Source organism: Nicotiana tabacum, chromosome 8, assembly GCF_000715075.1.
Source record: "Nicotiana tabacum cultivar K326 chromosome 8, ASM71507v2, whole genome shotgun sequence".
Lineage (NCBI taxonomy): Eukaryota > Viridiplantae > Streptophyta > Magnoliopsida > Solanales > Solanaceae > Nicotiana > Nicotiana tabacum.
This window is the reverse complement of record NC_134087.1, coordinates 73,623,967-73,642,808: the sequence shown is the minus strand read 5'-3', so window position 1 is coordinate 73,642,808 and position 18,842 is coordinate 73,623,967. Positions and strand designations below refer to the sequence as shown.

At 38.5% G+C, this 18,842-nt stretch overlaps 1 protein-coding gene across 1 annotated transcript; it reads right to left on the bottom strand.

Moving 5' to 3' along the window:
* Positions 1–7,537: 7,537 nt before the first annotated feature.
* LOC107807640 (uncharacterized) lies at positions 7,538–8,047 on the bottom strand. Its single transcript, XM_016632065.1, has one exon. The coding sequence runs from the start codon at positions 8,045–8,047 to the stop codon at positions 7,538–7,540; it is 510 nt and encodes a 169-aa protein (XP_016487551.1).
* Positions 8,048–18,842: the final 10,795 nt, after the last annotated feature.

Sequence of the window (18,842 nt, the reverse complement as noted above, 5' to 3'; positions counted from 1 at the left end):
GGGTTGTTGAAGCCAGCCCCTTTGTAGGAAAACTTTTGCGACTATAAATAAATTAACTGTTTGTGTAGCTTGGCAAGCCGTCCTTTATGGGTTGTTGAAGCCAGCCCCTTGTAGGGAAACTTTCGTATCTATAATTTAGTTTGCTTTTTGGAGTCTCTTACTTTATTTTTTATAACAAAAGACTATCTAACAACCCTCTAGTGGTTTTTGCTCGTGAAAGGTCGGGTAACCTTTGTTCGATAGCAAACTTAACTTCCTAGTGGGAATTTGTTATCGAGCCAAAGATTATCTAACCATCCCCGAATGGAAGCTAGCTTGTTTGCCTTGCTATCAAAGGTCTTGTTGCTACTATCTTCACGGTATGCTTTCTATCGTTGCCTCTTTAAAAACCTTGATAGAAAAAACCCAATTGGAACAAAAATTGAACGAAGGGAAAAAGAGTGCAGCACATACTTTCCGCTCGGATAATGTTCATCAGCAATAATATCTTTTGAGGTGTGCAACGTTTCAGTTGCTAGGTAACTTGTCTCCATTCTGGTTCTCCAACTCGTATGAACCTTTCTCAGTGATAGCTGAAATCTGGTAGGGACCTTCCCGCGTTTGACCCAGCTTCCCCGTATTGAGCTCCCGGGTATTTTGAGTTACTTTCCTCAGAACCAAATCTCCTACTTTGAAATAATGGAGGTTGGCTCTTCGATTATATTATCACTCCATTCTCTGCTTTTGATTTGCCATTCTTACATGCGCTAAGTCCCTACCTTCCCCGAGCTGTTCCAAGTTTATTAACATTACTTTGTTGTTCGACTCCTCATCTGCCCGGAAATATCTCAAAGTGGGTTCACCCACTTCCAGTAGGATTAGAGCTTCAACACCGTACACAAAGGAAAAAGGAGTTTCTCCTGTGCTCGACTTGGTCGTTGATCAATAGGCCCATAGAACTCCGGGCAATTCTTCGGGCCATTTGCCTTTTGCCGCTTCCATCCTTTTTTTTGAGGTTTTGAATAATCACTTTGTTCGTTGACTCTGCTTGGCCATTCGCACTCGGGTGATAAGGGAAGATGTGATCCTCTTTATCTTCATATCTTCGAGGAACTTTGTAACTTTTGCACCTATAAATTATGGTCCATTGTTGCATGCTATCTCTTTTGGTATTCCGAACCTGCAAATTATATTTTCCCACTAGAAATCGACTACCTCGCGTTCTCTGATCTTCTGATAAGGACCCGCTTTCACCCATTTAGAAAAATAGTCAAATAGAATTTAAAAAAATCTTACCTTTCCAGGAGTCAGTGGCAACGGTCCAATAATGTTCGTTCCCCATTTCATGAATGACCATGGGGACCAGACCGAATGTAAGGGTTTTGCTGGTTGATGCACTAGTTGTGGGTAGCGTTGGCACTTATCACATTTTCGTACGAAGTCCTAAGTGTCATGTTCCATGCGGATCCAGTAATATCCTATCCGTACCAACTTTAGCACCAAAGAATCTGCGCCCAAGTGGTTGTCGCATATCCGTTCATAGACCTCTCTCATGACATAATTAGCTTCTGACGCTCTTAGGCACCGGGCACCGGGCCTTGGAAAGATTTTCTATACAGTTGGCCTCTCTTGAAGCTATATCGTGAGGTGTGTAATGCCCGTGATACTTTGGGGTCTTCGGGCAACTTCCCGTACTCGAGATAGTCGATTATTTCATTTCTCCAGTCCTATACCAAACTTGTCGAATTTACCTCATAGTAACCATATGTATTCAGGACTGAGTTCATTAGATGTACTACTATCCTAGACTCCAATCCCTTTATTTCTGTCGATGATCCTAAGTTTGCCAATGCATCTGCTTCTGTGTTATGAGTAATTGACCATTCTCGGAATCGCGCCAACAGAGCCTTGAACTTTATCACGTATTGTTGCATGCATTCTTCTTTAGTGTCAAAGATGTCGTAGATCTAATTTACCACCAGCTGTGAGTCACATTTGATTTCGATGACTTTGGAATCAAGTCCCCGAGCCAATTCTAGCCCTGCAATCAAAGCTTCGTACTTTGCTTCATTGTTAGTTAAAGGGATCATTCTGATGGCTTGCCTTAAGGTTTCCCCCAGGATGATATTGTATCCTTTGTCACCATCTACTACTTCGAAGAGAGTTGTTTTCATTACTCATTCAACGTTCGTGAGCAATAAAATCTTTCCCCAAGTCGTTACGCTCGCGAGGTTGAAACCAGCGAGAAGCTTTGTGACCGAAATAATGCTTCCGGTGAGTTTAGCTTGCTCCACTACTCTACATTGTATGATATTAGCCAAACTTCTTGGATCTACTAGAACACATATAATTTTAAAATCTAACATATTTAAAGAAATTACCAGTGCATCGTTGTATGGTAACAACAATCCGTCTGCGTCTTCCTCCATGAAAGTGATATCGTTTTCCTAGAGCCTTTTACTATGAGTTATTGATACTTTTGTCTTCTTTGCTACCGAAAAGGTGACCCCATTAATCTCATTCCCTCCGAAGATCATATTGATCGTTTGGCGTGGGGTTTTTTTTCCAACTTTCAAGGGTTCCGCGTTGTGTCTATTACAAACATAGTTGTTCTTAGCTCGGTCACTTAAGAATTATCTGAGGTGACCATTCTTCAATTGCGTTGCCACTTCTTCCCGGAGATGTCGGCAGTCCCCTGTATAGTGGCCATTCGTCCCATAATATTCACACTATAGATTAGGATCTCATTAATCTGGGAAACTATGCCTCTTTGATGTTTCTCATGGCTGACGCCAATTCCGCTATACTGACGTCAAAGTTGTATTCCGATAACATGGGATAAGAAGGATCCCAAGACCCCGACGTTTCTTTATCCTGCAGTGATCTATTGTTCCGACCATGATCGATCCTTCTGTCAATGGTGAACTTGACTGTTGTTCGGAAGCCTTTGCCATGGCCTTTGGTTCACTCGTAGGGCAAAAATTGGCCCCTAAAAGTCCGTTTGTCTGAATCGTAGTCATCTTTTAATTTTTCTCTATTCTTCTTCGTCCTTTGGTCGACGATGGAAAGCCAACATGATCATCTTTGATTCTTATTTTGAAACTCAAGCAGGCTTTCCTTTAGCTTTCGGGAAGCGTTTGAACTTCTCGGATTCAATCCCTTAGTGAATGCTTCAACTGCCATTCATCTGGGAACCGGTAGCAACATTTTTTCCTTCTGGAATTAGGTAACGAATTCTCGTAGTAACTCGGACTCTCCCTGCGCAATCCTGAATATATCGGCCTTTCGAGCTTGTACTTTTCTGGCCCCGGCATGGGCCTTTATGAAAGAATCCGCGAGCATCTCAAAGAAATCTATGGAATGTTTGGGTAATAATGAATACCACATTAGAGCTCCCCTCGTGAGGGTTTCTCTAAATTTCTTTAGCAACACAGATTCAATTTCGTGAGGAGATAAATCATTTTCTTTTACCGCTATTGTGTAGGTGGTAATATGATCCTGAGGGTCTAAAGTCCCGTCATACTTTGGCACTTCAGGCATTTTGAACCGTTTCGGGATTAATTCTGGTGTGGCACCCAACTTTTATGGCAATTGAGTATACTTCTTCAAGCCCGGACCTTTCAATACTGGTGGCGCACCTGGGATTTGGTCCATGCAGGCGTTTACTTCCCTCATAAATCGTAAAAGTTCATTCTTGAATGGGTCGTTCTCTTTATTGAGACCGGATTTGCTACCCCCAGCCCTGTCGGAGCTAATTTCACCCCTGGGAGTGTTGTTGTAAACTTTCTGCATTGTTTTATTTGCGAGAACACAGGGAGGAATTGGATCTCGTCTATTTGCATTATTTGAAACCCCCGACAGCGCTTGCTTAACTTCGTCATAACATTATCTTGTCGCGTGAGACGGCCTAAAATGATCGCATGTTGCTCTTGCAAGACCCTTACCGCATCAACAACATGCTCGTCATCAGCATTATCAGGAGTTGTCTCCCGAACCTTTCGAGGATACTGCCTGTCATGCACTGATATGACGTCATTCCCCTCATTGTGGGTAGGGGTGTGCATTCGAATTGGTTTATAGATAAATCGAATCGATTATTTGTTATCGGTTTATCGATTTTGATTTCAAAATTTTCCTTATGGAGTTATCGATTTCCATTTCGATTTTGTCCTCTTCGGTTATCGATTTATCGATAAACCGATAAGATATACTAAAAAAATAAATATACCCTTATTCTATAATACCCTTTCCTTTACCCTAAGTCCCCAACCCTATTATTTCCTCTACCCATTCTTCAACGCCGCTTTTACCTATTTCTCTCTCTCTCTCTCCCGCATACCTCCTATGCAGATAAATGGAGTTCTTATGATCGGAGTTAAACCAGTGGATCCAATAATGTCAGGCACTGAATTGTAGGCTCAACAAATAGGGATTTAACCTTTACCACATACTCCATCCAGTAAAAGCAATGATCCGATTCCATTTCAAACCTCCTCTCATCCTCATTATCTACAAAATGGCAGCAACAGTGCAAAACAATCATCTGGATCTGTTGCTACCCCAGCCAAATCTATGGTGTCCAAAATTGTGGACTTAATGTTTGGCGTCTAATCTTCCATGTTTCTATTATTCTTACGTGCTTTTATGTTATTTCTACTCTATAGTGACAAAATTCAAAAGCTGCTTTTCTTGAATACAAATTGACTCCAAAATACAGTTGAGTTCTATGTGATTCTCACTCCCTTCCTCCCCTTCGCCTCTATTCTCTTCCCGTTTCTCCTCCAAACGCTTGTTCATGGTGTATTTGTATCAGCTTGAGCCCCGTAGGGTCATGGGGCTTTGTTATAATGGAGATATAGAAGTTTAAATCTCTCTCGCTCTGTCAATGTATTTTATTGAGTGTGAATAGTTGGCATTTTGTGATCGTTTCTCGTGACGTATGATCTTTGGAGCATGACACATCTCTTTTATGTGTTTCCCAATATTGAGGGCCCATTTTATGTTATCCACACTCGGATTGTGGACTAGGCGTTTGGGTGTGTTACAATGTTCCACATTGTTTGGCGGATTGCATAAATTCATAAAATCCTCACCTCATGAGCTAATTTTTGGAACTAAGTTAAATCAACAGCCCTTTTTCTTATCATAAGCATATGCTTTACTTTCGTTGCATGTGCTTGTTGATATAATTTGTATGTTATACATGATGTTCATCTTATTTTAGCTTCTTTTGGTCCATATTAGTTAGGCGTGTTTATAGCGATATACTTTCCGTGGAATCCCGCAAATTTTCTTATTGGTGTAATCGATAAGCCCCAAAAATCGATAAATTGAAATCGAAAAAATCAAAACCTTATTGAAACGATAACGATAAGCATATGTACAAATCAATAATCGATAAGTAATTATCGATAAGGATCAAAATCGAATCGATACATCGAATGCACACCCCTAATTGTAGGTGTCAGTGATTGAGTCCTCGAAATGAGGTTGATCCCATCGAATCTCAGGATTGTGCGTGTTGTTAACAGTGTTATCTACTATTTTTTGTGATTTTCTATAAGACAAAATAATCAAAGCACGTTAGTAAAAAAAGGTAAGGATCAATTTAGTTGCACGGCTGTCTAAGCCACACGGTGGGCACCAAACTATTTACCTATAAAATGCTACAATTGAATTTATACGTGGTTTTTAAACAAGTAAACTAATTTGATCATGAAATAATAAAATAATTGAAGAATTATACAATACTTAGCCTTAAAATGTAGATGAAATAGCATAGACGACAGTTTCGGGAACAAGATTTTCGGGCACATCAATGATGAGATCAAAAGGCGAGAAAGTAAAATTGTATTGAGCTTTGTGTAGAATGTAGTGTAAGTTAGCCAGAAAATTTGTGTTCTTTACAATGATAACTGGGCTCACTATTTATCGATATGCCTAGGGAAGGAGGTCCTAGGTTAGTGTCCTCCTTTAATGTCAATTATGAGGGTCATTGATGAAGATGTAACAGGGAACATAAATGTCAATTCTCTATAAAAGGTCATCGCTCTTAATGCTGCAGAATATTCTTTATTAAATGCTACCCGGCGCAGATCATTTAATACGCCTTTATGAACGTTATCCCTTCCATTGACAAGCCAGATTGCTGCATTCGGTCTTCGGCCATCACCGTCTTGAATTCCACGTGTTTTTTCTTTAGATGACCATGTGTCATATCATATTTTACCCTATACAGATAGTTTATGCAAAACATTATGGGAGACGACATGGGTAAAAAGGGGTGGTAGGTGGTCTATGGGCCAGGGTAGCGGCGATGAAGGTTGGGGTAGTGGTGGTGGGGTGGGGGTTTAGAGTTGGAGATGGGTGGGGTTGGGATGGGAGTGGGGTAGGTGGGAAAAATTAAAAAGAGAGTTTTAGAAAGTATAAGGGAAGTCATGAAGAAAATATATTCCAAAATATTTAAGTGGGCATTTGAATATAAGAATTGTGAAATTTTGAAAAAAGTAAAAAAGAATTGCAAGTTAAAAATGGTACTTGAAAATTAGAATTGTATTTGGATATGATCACAATTTGGAGATGTTGTTGAATTTTTGTGAGTTTTGAAATGAAAATTTTGGAAAACGGCCTTTTGAACTTTTTAAAATTCTAAAATTCAACTTTAAGTGAAAATCTGAAATTCTCATGGTTAAACGCTGATTTCCCTTCCTACTAAACACACCCTAAATCATACTGATGTATGATTCTTATAATGCGTTATCAAGGATACTAGACCATGATCTTTGTTCCACCTTCTTCATCTTCTAAATGTTTAGGTACTTATAGAGTATTTGGAACAAGATATTCTTTACTTTTTTTTGGTAATACAAAATATCATTTTCATCTTTGATTAATTTTAATTGTATCTTTTTCACAAACTACGGTCTTTTATGATTATTGTATCAAAAATCTACTCTATAATTGACAGCTTGTTTTGATGATGGTTACATGTTGTATTGTATGGTATTGTTATTTTAAATACAATAATTGTTTTGATTGTTACTTAAATTTTATTTTATCGTATAATTAAATCCATCGTTACGTAACGATGAAAAGTGTCACTTATGGAACAACCTATTTGGTTTGGTCGTGTCGTTTTCTTTTTCTTTTTCTCTTTTCTTGCCCTTTCTTATTATTAAATAATCATATTCTATCTTTTACCTTACCTTTTTATGTAATAATTCTACCTCGTACCTTAATTTTTCTTTTTAATATTGCAAGTTTATTTTTATATTATTGGTGCATGACATCTTGTCTACATTAAAATGACACAGTACAATACAATGCAATAATATACGGTACATTATGAAACAGATATATAACATCCATCCAAACATGTGTGAGTTTCAGCTATTGATGGAATTGTACCACATGTATCCTCAAGGCAAGAGTAGTTTTTGAATCATCTCCTTAAAACGAAGACAAGAAGAAAAAAAACTTTTATTTACTTTTGTGAAAAGAAAACATAGATTCTGTCGATTCAACTAGCAAAAAAGAAAATGAAAATAGTGAGATTTTATCAAGCCAAGCTGACGTATACCGAAGTGGCAACACCAAGCGCGTAAGCACCAATTGCCGCCGCAACCAATTCTTTCCCGGGCTTCACCACCGCACCCACACCAACAATCCCAATAGCACCTACCGGGACCCGCTTCAACAGCTCTTTCCCTGCACACGAAACGACAGCGTCTGCAAATACCTCCACCGCAAACTCCTTAAACTCAGTATTCTGGAGCACAATTTCGCTCTCTTTCTCTTCGCCGGATCGGCGCGTGGAGACGACTTTAAATGCTTTATCTACTTGTAATCGGGTCGGAGGCGATTTGACCCAGTTGGTTATGAGAGGGACGGAGGGATAGAGAGAAGCGTGGAGGCGTTCGGAGGCGGAGAAGAGCTGGTAGGGTTTGACTCCGGGGAAGGCGTGCTGTGATAGGGAGAGACAACCGTCGTAGACTAAGTCACATGCCGAGTTGAACTCGGACGAGCTTTGGAGTGAACGAGTTACTCGCTTAGAAGCTGAGAGTCCCATAACTGTAGTTAACTTTTTTGACTTTTTTCCCTGTGATTCTGGGTAATCTCCGTTTCAGAATTCAGATTGTGGTGGCATGGTACTATCACAGGTTTTGGACTAACCAATATTTGACCCGAAAATATACGGGTTAATCATCTTTTTCAGCCCACCCAATGTATGTATTTGATCCATATTCAACCTAAAGAGTATGGGCTCGAATTTACATCTATACCCGCTTTTTGGGTCACGTTTTAACTTGTGCCCGCTTTGCAAAAAAATTGCAAGCATACCACTTTTTCGCGTAACTTCAGTATACGGGGCTGAAGTAGCAAAGACAATCACGCAAAACTTTAGCATTCTAGTAGACGGGCCTGAAGTAGCAAGTGTGCTGAAGTTTTTGTTTGTAATTGTTGAACTTAAGCATAGTAGCTGAAGTTTTGTTCTCTATTTCTGAAGTTTTTGTTTGTAATTGCAATAAATAAGCTGAAGTTTTTTTTTATCCTGGTTTCATTAGTTTTGTCATTAAGCTTTTTCAAAAACTTCAGTAAAAGATACTGAAGTTATTTAGTTCATTTATAAAAACTTCAGCACTAAATAAGCTGAAGTTTTTTTGTCCTAGATAAGCTTTTCAAAACTTCAGCAGAAGATGCTGAAGTTATTTAGTTCTTTTGTAAAAATTTCAGCACTAAAAGCTTAAGTTTTTTTTGTCTTGGATTTATTAGTTTTGTCATAAAGTTTTTTCAAAAACTTTAGCAGAAGATGCTGAAGTTATTTAGTTCATTTGTAAAAACTTCAGCACTATATAAGCTGAAATTTTTGAAAAAACTTTCTAACATACTAAATAAATAATCAGATTGTCAACAGTATCTAAATCATAAATTTTGGAAACAATAAACGTGAAAAGAACAGAATTATCATTGTCTACTAACTTACGTATATGAAAATATTCACAAATTATTGTCCACTAACTTACGTAATTATTTATAATTTATTTTTAAATAATTTGATAAACATATTTATTGCAATCATCTCATGAACTGAAGTTTCGTAGCAGCACCAACAGCAGAAGAAGAAAGCAACAACAACAACAACAGCAGCAGAAGAAGAAGAAGAAGAAGAAGAAGAAGAATCCACCTTAAAAGGCTCTCAATCCTTTATTTGTGCCTTCAATCAAGAGATTTAGTTACACCATTTTCCTTTTTTCTCTCCTCTACTCTTTTCCTTTTTTTGTCGCCTACTCAGTTACATCTTCGCAGCTCTAAATTTTGCAGCGTAATTTGCTTTTCGATCAATCTGTATTGTGACTGCACTGCTATCGTCCCCGTAATAACGATAAGAAAAAAAGGAACTTTGCATTTGAGGAGACATGAGTTTATTATCCAAAGGCTCTCTTTTTCACCTTTGCCTTTTCAATCAATCTGTTTTCTATATTTGTTAGTTCTCTAGGAGGAGACATTTCTCTTAGAGAAGAGATCGCTAAAAAACACTGCTCAAATTCTCTCTTCCAATTAACTTGGATAGCTTTACAAGTATGGAGGATAGAAACTGTCGCGACCCGAATTTTCCACTCTCGGGAGTCGTGATGGTGCCTACTAATGAGAGCTAGGCAAGCCAACCCTTAACTATCTAATTCCTTACCAAATTACTTTCTTTTAACAATTACGAGCAATAACATAAAAACAACAAATCTTTAAATAATTAAGCGGAAGATAACCATGAAATGTTTGAAGGCTACGTCTATTACAACTTTTAAAACCTCAAATACCCCAAAACCTGGTGTCATGGTGTCACAGACTGTCTAAGAGTCACTATAAACAAGGTCTGAAGAAATACAATAAACTGTTTCTGAACGAAAGAAAATGAAACAGGGAATAGAGATAGAGGGAGACGCCAGGGCCCGCGAACGCCTGCAAGTCTATCTTGGGTCTCCGGGTGGACTGAAGGAAGCCCTCCAACTACTGTCCGTAAGCTGCTCCGGGATTTGCACACAGTGCAGAGTGTAGTATCAGCACAACCGACCCCATGTGCTGGTAAGTGTCTAGCCTAACCTCGGCGAAGTAGTGACGAGGCTAGGACCAAACTACCAAATAAACTTGTGCAATTTAAATATATACGACGGAAAGGAAATTACCGAAATAACCAGTAAATGTGAGAAGGAAAAAACATGATGTGGGGGAAATAACGGTTCCGAATAGAAAGCATAAAGTAAGAAAAGTAACAACATAACTAAAATATCATCAAGAATCAGAAATCAACAATTTGCACGGCATCACCCTTCGTGCTTTTACTCTCGTTCTCACCAAATCAATCATATAATAACAACGTGCACGGCATCACCTTCATGCTTTTACTCTCGTCCTCACCAAACAATATTTTATAACAAAAGTGTGCACGACATCACCCTTCGTGCTTTTACTCTCTTTCCTCACTATATAGTCAATGATAATCTGTACGGAATGGCACATCGTACGGCACGACATCACCCTTTCGTGCTTTACACTCTTTCCTCATCATAGCAAACAATGCACGATATCACCCTTCGTGCTTTAACGCTCTTCCTCACCCAAACAACAATCACAAACAAAGGGACAAGGGAGTAAACAAATAACAATAGAAATCCCAGAAAGGGAACACAATTAAACAGTTAAATCTCGGCAAGGGAACAATATCAATAATCTCAGCATCCCGGCAAGGGAGATAATCAACAAAAAAATAAATATCCTGGCAAGGGAACAATTTAATAACTCTTTCTCTTTCTTTCACTGTTACTTCATAACTCACTTTACCATTTGAGCCAATGCTCCAAAGGGTTCAATCATCTCATATACTTTTACACTTTGTAATATAACTCGAGTCAATGCTCCTCGAAGTTCAAAGGTCATAATTTCTTTCACAAGCTTTTCACAACATAAAGAAATCATCACTAAGGCATGAAAGGCACAACAAAATCAGGATATTCACAACATAAAGACTCACGATCATGCTAGATACCAACGTATAGATACTCGTCACCATGCCTATACGTCGTACTCAACAATTATCACATAGAAAATAGGACTCAACTCCTAATCCCTCAAGCTAAGGTTAGGCCAAACACTTACATCAAACTTCCATGGCTAATTCAATCCTCAAGTACCGCTTTTCCTCTCAAATTTGGCTCCAAATTGATTGTATCTATACACAAATAACTTCATAACATCAGTAAATGCTAAACAATTCGAATCCAATGCCTAATTATAGCTTCCCAAGTATTCTTCCCAAAATTCCAAAAATCGACCGCGAACCCGCTTGGTCAAAACACTAGATTCGAACCAAAATCCGATAACCCATTCATCCACGAGCCCGAATATATAATTATTTTCAGAATTCGACCCCAAAGCGAGGTCTAAATCACAATTAATTAAAAAGGCCTAACTCTACCCAATTCCCTAATTTCTACCCTAAATTACATGTTTTAGGCCTAGAAATTCAATAGATGTTGATGAAAATGGAAGGAAATAAGTTAAAGATTACTAACCCAAGAGTTTATGGTGAAAGGATGCTTCAAAAGTTCCCCTAAAACATTGGAGAAGAAAGAGTTTGTGAAATTTTGGTGAAATCCCGTAATGGGTTCTGTTTTGGGACTTTAAAATAACTGGGCAAAATCCTTCTTAGCGTTCACGATGAGTCAGGTCTGAAGACCTTCGTGTTCACGATATTGGGCTCGCGTTCGTGATGCTCTAGCACCTCGAGCCCTCGTGTTCGCGGGCTAGTGGCCGCGTTCACGTAGAACAAACTGGTGGCCACTCCCCGGAACCCTACGCGTTCGCGAGTGGAAGGACGCGTTCGCAAAGGGTCTCCCCCCCTGAGCTTTGCGTTCGCGTCTCAACCTTCGCGTTTGCGAAGAAGAAACTGGGCACCTGGGAGCTTTGCCTTACGCGTTCGCGAGTGAGACCACGCGAACGCGAAGAACAAAATCCCTGGGCACAATAGCAGAAAATCTGCAACACTTCTAAAACAAAAAACCATTCCGAAACACCTCTGAAACACTCCCGAGCCCTCGGGGCTCCTAACCAAACACATGCACTAACTCAACAACATCATACGAACTTATCTGTGCGATCAAATCGCTTAAATAACCTCAAAATCAACGAATCAAACCTCAAAATCAAGAATTTTTTCCTCAAACTTCATCAAGTTTCCAATTTAGAAATTTAAGTCTGAAACACGTCAAACAATGTCCGATTTCAACCAAATACAGGAAGAACTTAAAACATACCTGTACCAGGCGTCAGAACCAAAATACGGGCCGATACCATCGCTTTCTAATCAGATTTCATTTTCAATTTCCTTAAACATTTTTAGAAAATAATTTTTACTTAAAAATTCATTTCTCGGGCTTGGGACCTCGGAATTCGATTCCGGACATACGCCCACGTCCCATATTTTCCTACGGACCCTCCGAGACCATCAAATCACGGGTCTGGGTCCTTTTGCCCAAAATATTGACCAAAGTCAAACTTATTCATTTTAACATCAAAACTTAGCATTTTTCACAAAATTTCATATTTAAGCTTTCCGACTACGCGCTCGGACTATGCACGCAAATCGAGGCGACTCTAAATGAGGTTTTCAAGGCCTCGGAAGCACAAAATGGATAAGAAAACAGTTGGGTCGTCACAGAAACAAAGTATCAAATTAAGTTCAACAAATTGAAGGATACAAAATGGAGAAATAGAAACTGCGACGGAGAGACCGAGGGAGAGCATGGGATCTCCTCTCTCTCTCTCTCTCACACACACACTTTCCCCTACTATTTTTCGTATTCTTGTAAAGAGGGAATTTCTTCAGTTAAGAAATTTGTGGTGGCCGACTTTCATTGTATTTCGTCAATAGCGAGCCGAAATTAAATTACTTCTTTGATCACTAAAGAATGACAGATCTATTGCATGAACTGTAAAGAATTGTACCAGAAAAAACATGGAGTATAAAGAATTGGTAAAAAGCACAAGTATAATTTTAGTTAATGAAAAATATTTCAAAGATTCCGGTTGCCCAACTTGCAAAATTCCCAATAGACCTAGAAATTTCAATAACATATATTAATATATACTCTGAACTGCATTATCATGATTATTATATGAGGGCTTCGATTAGATCAATGGTTAATATATAACGGCATGATACAACATACAATGCCATTTTTGATGGCATCCCATATCGGTGGTGACGACCTTCCCCCTACGGAGCATCCTACATAAATCCAAATTGTCGGGGAGACTGGCCAAGTGGGCCATAGAATTGAGCGAGCACGATATAACGGCATGGTACAACATACAAATTAAAAATATTTTTTTTATAAATTTAATACATCTGCAATAAAATACAAATTAAAAATAAATTACATAGTACACAACTTATCTACAACTTTCATACATTATTTCTACCTAGTTATATACAACTACAATATTATACCACTTAAATACAATTTTTATACAATATGTCTTTTGTATATTTTGTATTTGATTTATACATAGTAAAGATAAATTTCATACAACTAATTATATATTATACAACTTATCTACAACTTTTATACATTATTTCTACCCAGTTATATACAACTACACTATCATACAACTTAAATACAAATTCTATACAATATGTCTTTTGTATATTTTGTATCTGATTTGTACATAGTAAAAATAAATTTCATACAACTAATTATATATTATATAAATTATCTACAACTTTCATACATTATTTCTACCCAATTATATGTAACTACAATATCATACAACTTAAATACAATTTTTACACAATATTGTTCAACTTTCATATAATATTTAAATAAAAAAATATATAAACAATAGAATACAATTTTTCTACAATTTTACTACAACTTTACTACAATTTCGTAAGTATAATGTATGTCATGTCTTCTTCTTCGAGTTTCAATATGAAATTTAGCCAAAATCAAGTCTAATCTTCACCAAAACACCCACAAAATTGAGATATAAACTCAAAATAATATTCTCAATTATTTGCGACAACACACAATCCAAACAAATAATGGGTTTTGAAAACCCAAATTCGAATTCAAAGCTTTAAGGAATGGCTATCAATGGTGGAATTGCTGTTCTCTTACTGGAATTAGGACTGATCTTCGAAAGTGTTTTCTTCTTCATTGAAAGTTAAGCAAGCAACATGTGTTAATTGAGGTGTGTGGTGGAGTATTTAGAGCTTGAATCTATAAAAATGGAGATTGATTTTTGAAGAAGAGTGAAAAAATGTAGAGGGATTTTTGAAGAAGAGTGTATAGAAATGTAAAAATTTCATGATAATATCCCTCTAGGGATCGTCACAGCCGACAAGCTAAACATCTCAAGCTTTACAAATGAATCAAAAGATGATGGTACCAAAATTTCCACTAATGAAACCATTCCATGTGCTGCCTAGCCCAAGGATCAAATTAATAGAGTAGCTGCAAATAAAAAATATTTTTGACTAGTCCAATTTTAAAAAAACACTCTAACGTCTTCTTCAAAGGAGGGAGGGGGTGTGGAGAGAGAAACGTGGGGGAATGAGATATAGACGTTAGAGTAATTTTAGGATTTAATTATTATTATTAAATGCTTAAAAATATACATAATTGGTAATTTTGTATATATTATGTAATTAGATTAATTCTTGAGTAGGGAGGGTAAAAAAGTTTGAAATAATGTATAGGAATGTAAAAATTCTATCATTAAGTGGTAAATACACCTTTACCTATCTTATTTTCTGGGGTTAAACATGGATTACACTATGTAAATTAAACTCAAAAAGTGCAAATAACGTTGGCTTATCCGATAGTACTTAAAATGTCACCACTGAGTTTGTTGTTGTTGTATACCTAAAGTTAGAAGAAGAAAACACAAAAGACGAACTTTAGACTGAAGATTGGGCTAATTGTCCCTTGTCTACATCACGGGTTAGTGAAGATAAGTTTCTCACCTATTATTACTACTATGTAATAAGGATTGGTCATAATCTATAATTTGTTTGGAATATTCCTAACTAGCAGAGTTATAAACAACAACAACAACAACAACAACATACCCAGTCTTATCCCATACCGTGGGGTCTAGGGAGGGTAGTGTGCATACAGACCTTACCCCTACCTTGTGAGGATAGAGATGTTGTTTCCAATAGACCCTCAGCTCAGGAAAGCATAAGCACCATATTAATAAAAATATAGAAAATAAGGGACAATACCAAAAATCCAAACAGAAGTAGAATAAAAGCAATAAGGTAATAAGATAATCCACAACGAAAGAAAATAACGGTTAGTCATAAAAACTTACTGCCCACAGAAAGCGAGACTGTGTGCCAATACTACTGTTATGATGTGACGACCCAAACCTACCAGGCCGTGATAGCGCCTAACGTGGAACTAGGCAAGCCAACTATTCCATCAAAACAACCAGATTTTTCAAGGATAAGATTCCTTAAAGCTGTAAATAAATAAAAACCTTATATCATAAGTCTGAATAATAAATGCGGAAAGAAACAAAAGCCCGACATCAAGGTGTCACAAGTCACGAGCATCTATTAAGGTCTTTCCGAAATAATTAAGACTTATACAGTTAGGAAAACAACTAATAAAGTCTAAAGGAAGATAGGAGGGAGAAGAGTAAGGCTGTGATCGCCATGCAGCTACCTTGCTAACTCCGAATATCCCCGACAGATGAAGATCAACAATCGCTAGCACGTCCAGCAACACCTGGATCTGCACACAAGGTGCAGAGAGTAATGTGAGTACACCAACTCAGTAAGTAATAAAGGTAAATAAAGACTGAGAAGTAAGAAACACATAAAATCCACATTATGATATCGCTGTAAGTATAACATGTTTTCAATTCAGTATCTAAGTCAAATCTCCTCGTTTGAAATCCAATTTCGGTAAAAATCACTTACAGGTGTTTTTCAGTAGTTTCAACAGAGGTTCAAGGCAACATAGAGTAAAAATGATGAAAATCATAAATAGCCCCTCGGGCTAACATATATCATAAACCGTCCATCGGGCATAAGTCATATCACTTACTCAGGGTACTCGCGCTATAACACGCACAGACAACTCACGTGCTGCACGGACAACCCACGTGCTATAGTATCAATATCAGAATCCATACGGACAACTCACGTGCTGCACGGACAACTCACGTGCTATACTCTCAACATCCTCACAATTACAGGCTCTCGGCCTTATTCAGTCATAAATCTCTCAAGCCACTCGTGCTATCAGTAAAAATAGGGTGCTCAGCCCAAAATATCATTTTATGCATCAGAACGGGATAATAAATACTGAGTTTATGAAATCAGTAAAACACAATATGACTGAGTACAGATCTTAAATCAAACAGTGAGAAAATAATACGAAAAGGCCCCTAAGGGTTCAAACAGGGCACGACGCCCAAATATGGTATTTAGCCCAAATTATAGAAATTCTTTCTAAAACATGAAAGTATCATATAGTTTTCAGTCGAATACGCAACTTAATAGTTGTTACGGGATGGACCAAGTCACAATCCCCAACGGTACACGCCACTCGCTCGATATCTAGCATGTGCGTCACTTTAAAATAGCAAAACAATGTGCAATCTGGGGTTTCATACCATTAGGTCAAGATTTACAATCATTACTTACCTCGAACCGGTCAAAACTCTAACCCGCGATGCTCTTGCCTCTCGACTCGGCCTCCAAATGCTCCAAATCTAACCAAAATCAGTATATTATCATCAATATACGCTAAAGGAATGAATTCCATATGAAAATTATCAAATTAGACCAAAAATCCCGAATTTGACTCAAACCCGGCCCCTCTGACCCATGTCTCGAAATCTGATAAAAAATATAAAACTAAAAATCCCACTCACTCACGAGTCTACCCATATCAAATTCATCAAAATCCGATATCAAATGGCCATTCAAATCGCCAAAATCAACTCTCCTATTCTCTTCCATTTTCCCCCAATTTTCACCCCAAATTCCCAATTTAGATGATAAAAATCAAGACACAATTATGGAATTTAACCAAAATCAAGTGAAGAACACTTACCCCAATCATTCCTCTAAAAATTCCCTCCAAAATCGCCTTATCCCGGGCTCTTTATTGAATTTTGGAATTATGAACTCAAACCCTCGTTTTTAAATCTTTTAAACTTGCCCAGATAAGCCTTCATTGCGATCGCGGAAATAGCCTCGCGATTGCGAAGCACAAACAATGTTGCCCCTCATTTAACCTTATGCGAACGCGGAAACCTCCACGCGTTCGAGAACCTAAGCCACACAGACCTACACGATCGTGACCTGCTTTACGCGGTCGCATAGAGCAACCACTTCAACCTTCCATCGGCTCCTTCCTTCTACGCGAACGCGACCCTGGCCACGTGTTCGCGAAGCACTACCTCAGACACATACGCGATCGCGACCTCACCTCTGCGATCGCATAGAACAACTCCACCTCTGCCCCAATTAAGCCTATGCGATCGCGACCTCCTCTTCACGATCGCGAAGAACAACTCTTCTGCAATACACTAGCAAAATCTGCCAACTTTTCAAGTCCAAAAATGCCTCGTTGAGCATCCGAAACACACCCGAGGCCCTCGGGACCTCAACCAAACATGCCAACACATCGCATAACATCATTCAAATTTAGTCGAGCCTTTAGAATCACTCAAAACAACATCAAAACACCAAATCAACCTCGAATTCAAGCCTAAGAACTTATAAACTCTCAAATTTCACAAACGAAGTCGAAACCTATCAAATCACCTCCGAATGACCTGATATTTTGCACACATCTCACAAATGACATTACGGACCTACTCCAATTTCTAAAATTCCATTCCGACTCCGATATCAAGATTTCCACTGCCGACCGAAAATGCCAAATTTTCAATTTTGCCAATTCAAGCCTAACCCTACCATGGACCTCCAAATTACATTCCGAACACGATCCCAAGTCCAAAATCACCTAACGGAGCTAACCGAACCATCAGAATTCACATCCGGGATCTTCTACACATATTTCAACATCCGGTTGACTTTTCCAACTTAAACTTCTAAATAAGAGACTAAGTGTCTCATTCCTCCCCAAAACCACTCCGAACCCGAACCAACCAACCCGATGCCACACAATACAGCTGAACGACATATAAAGAAGTGGAAATGGGGGAAACAGGGATATAATTCACGAAATGACCGGCCGAGTCGTCACATCCTCCCTCTCTTAAACAAATGTTCGTCCTCGAACGAGTTTAGAAACATACCTGAAGCCTCAAATAGATGTGGATATCTGCTCCGCATCTCTCGCTCGGTATCCCATATAGCCTCCTCCACGGGCTGACCTCTTCACTGCACTTTCACTAAAGCTATCTCCTTCGATCTCAACTTTCGAACCTGTTGCTCCAAAATAGCCACTAGCTCTACATCATAAGTCAAATCATCGCCTAACTGAACCGTGATGAAATCCAAAACATGAGACGGATCGCCAATATACTTCCGGAGCATAGAAACATGAAATACCGGATGCACACTCGACAAGCTAGGTGGATAAGCAAGCTCATAAGCCACCTCCCCGATCCTCCGAAGCACCTCAAAAGGCCCAATAAACTGAGGGCTCAATTTGCCCTTCTTCCCAAATCTCATAACACTCTTCATTGGTGAAACCTTCAGTAGAACCTTCTCTCTAACCATGTAAGACACATCACAAACCTTCCTGTCAGCATAACTCTTTTGTCTCGACTAAGCTGTACGAAGCCGCTCCTGAATCACTTACACCTTGTCCAAAGCA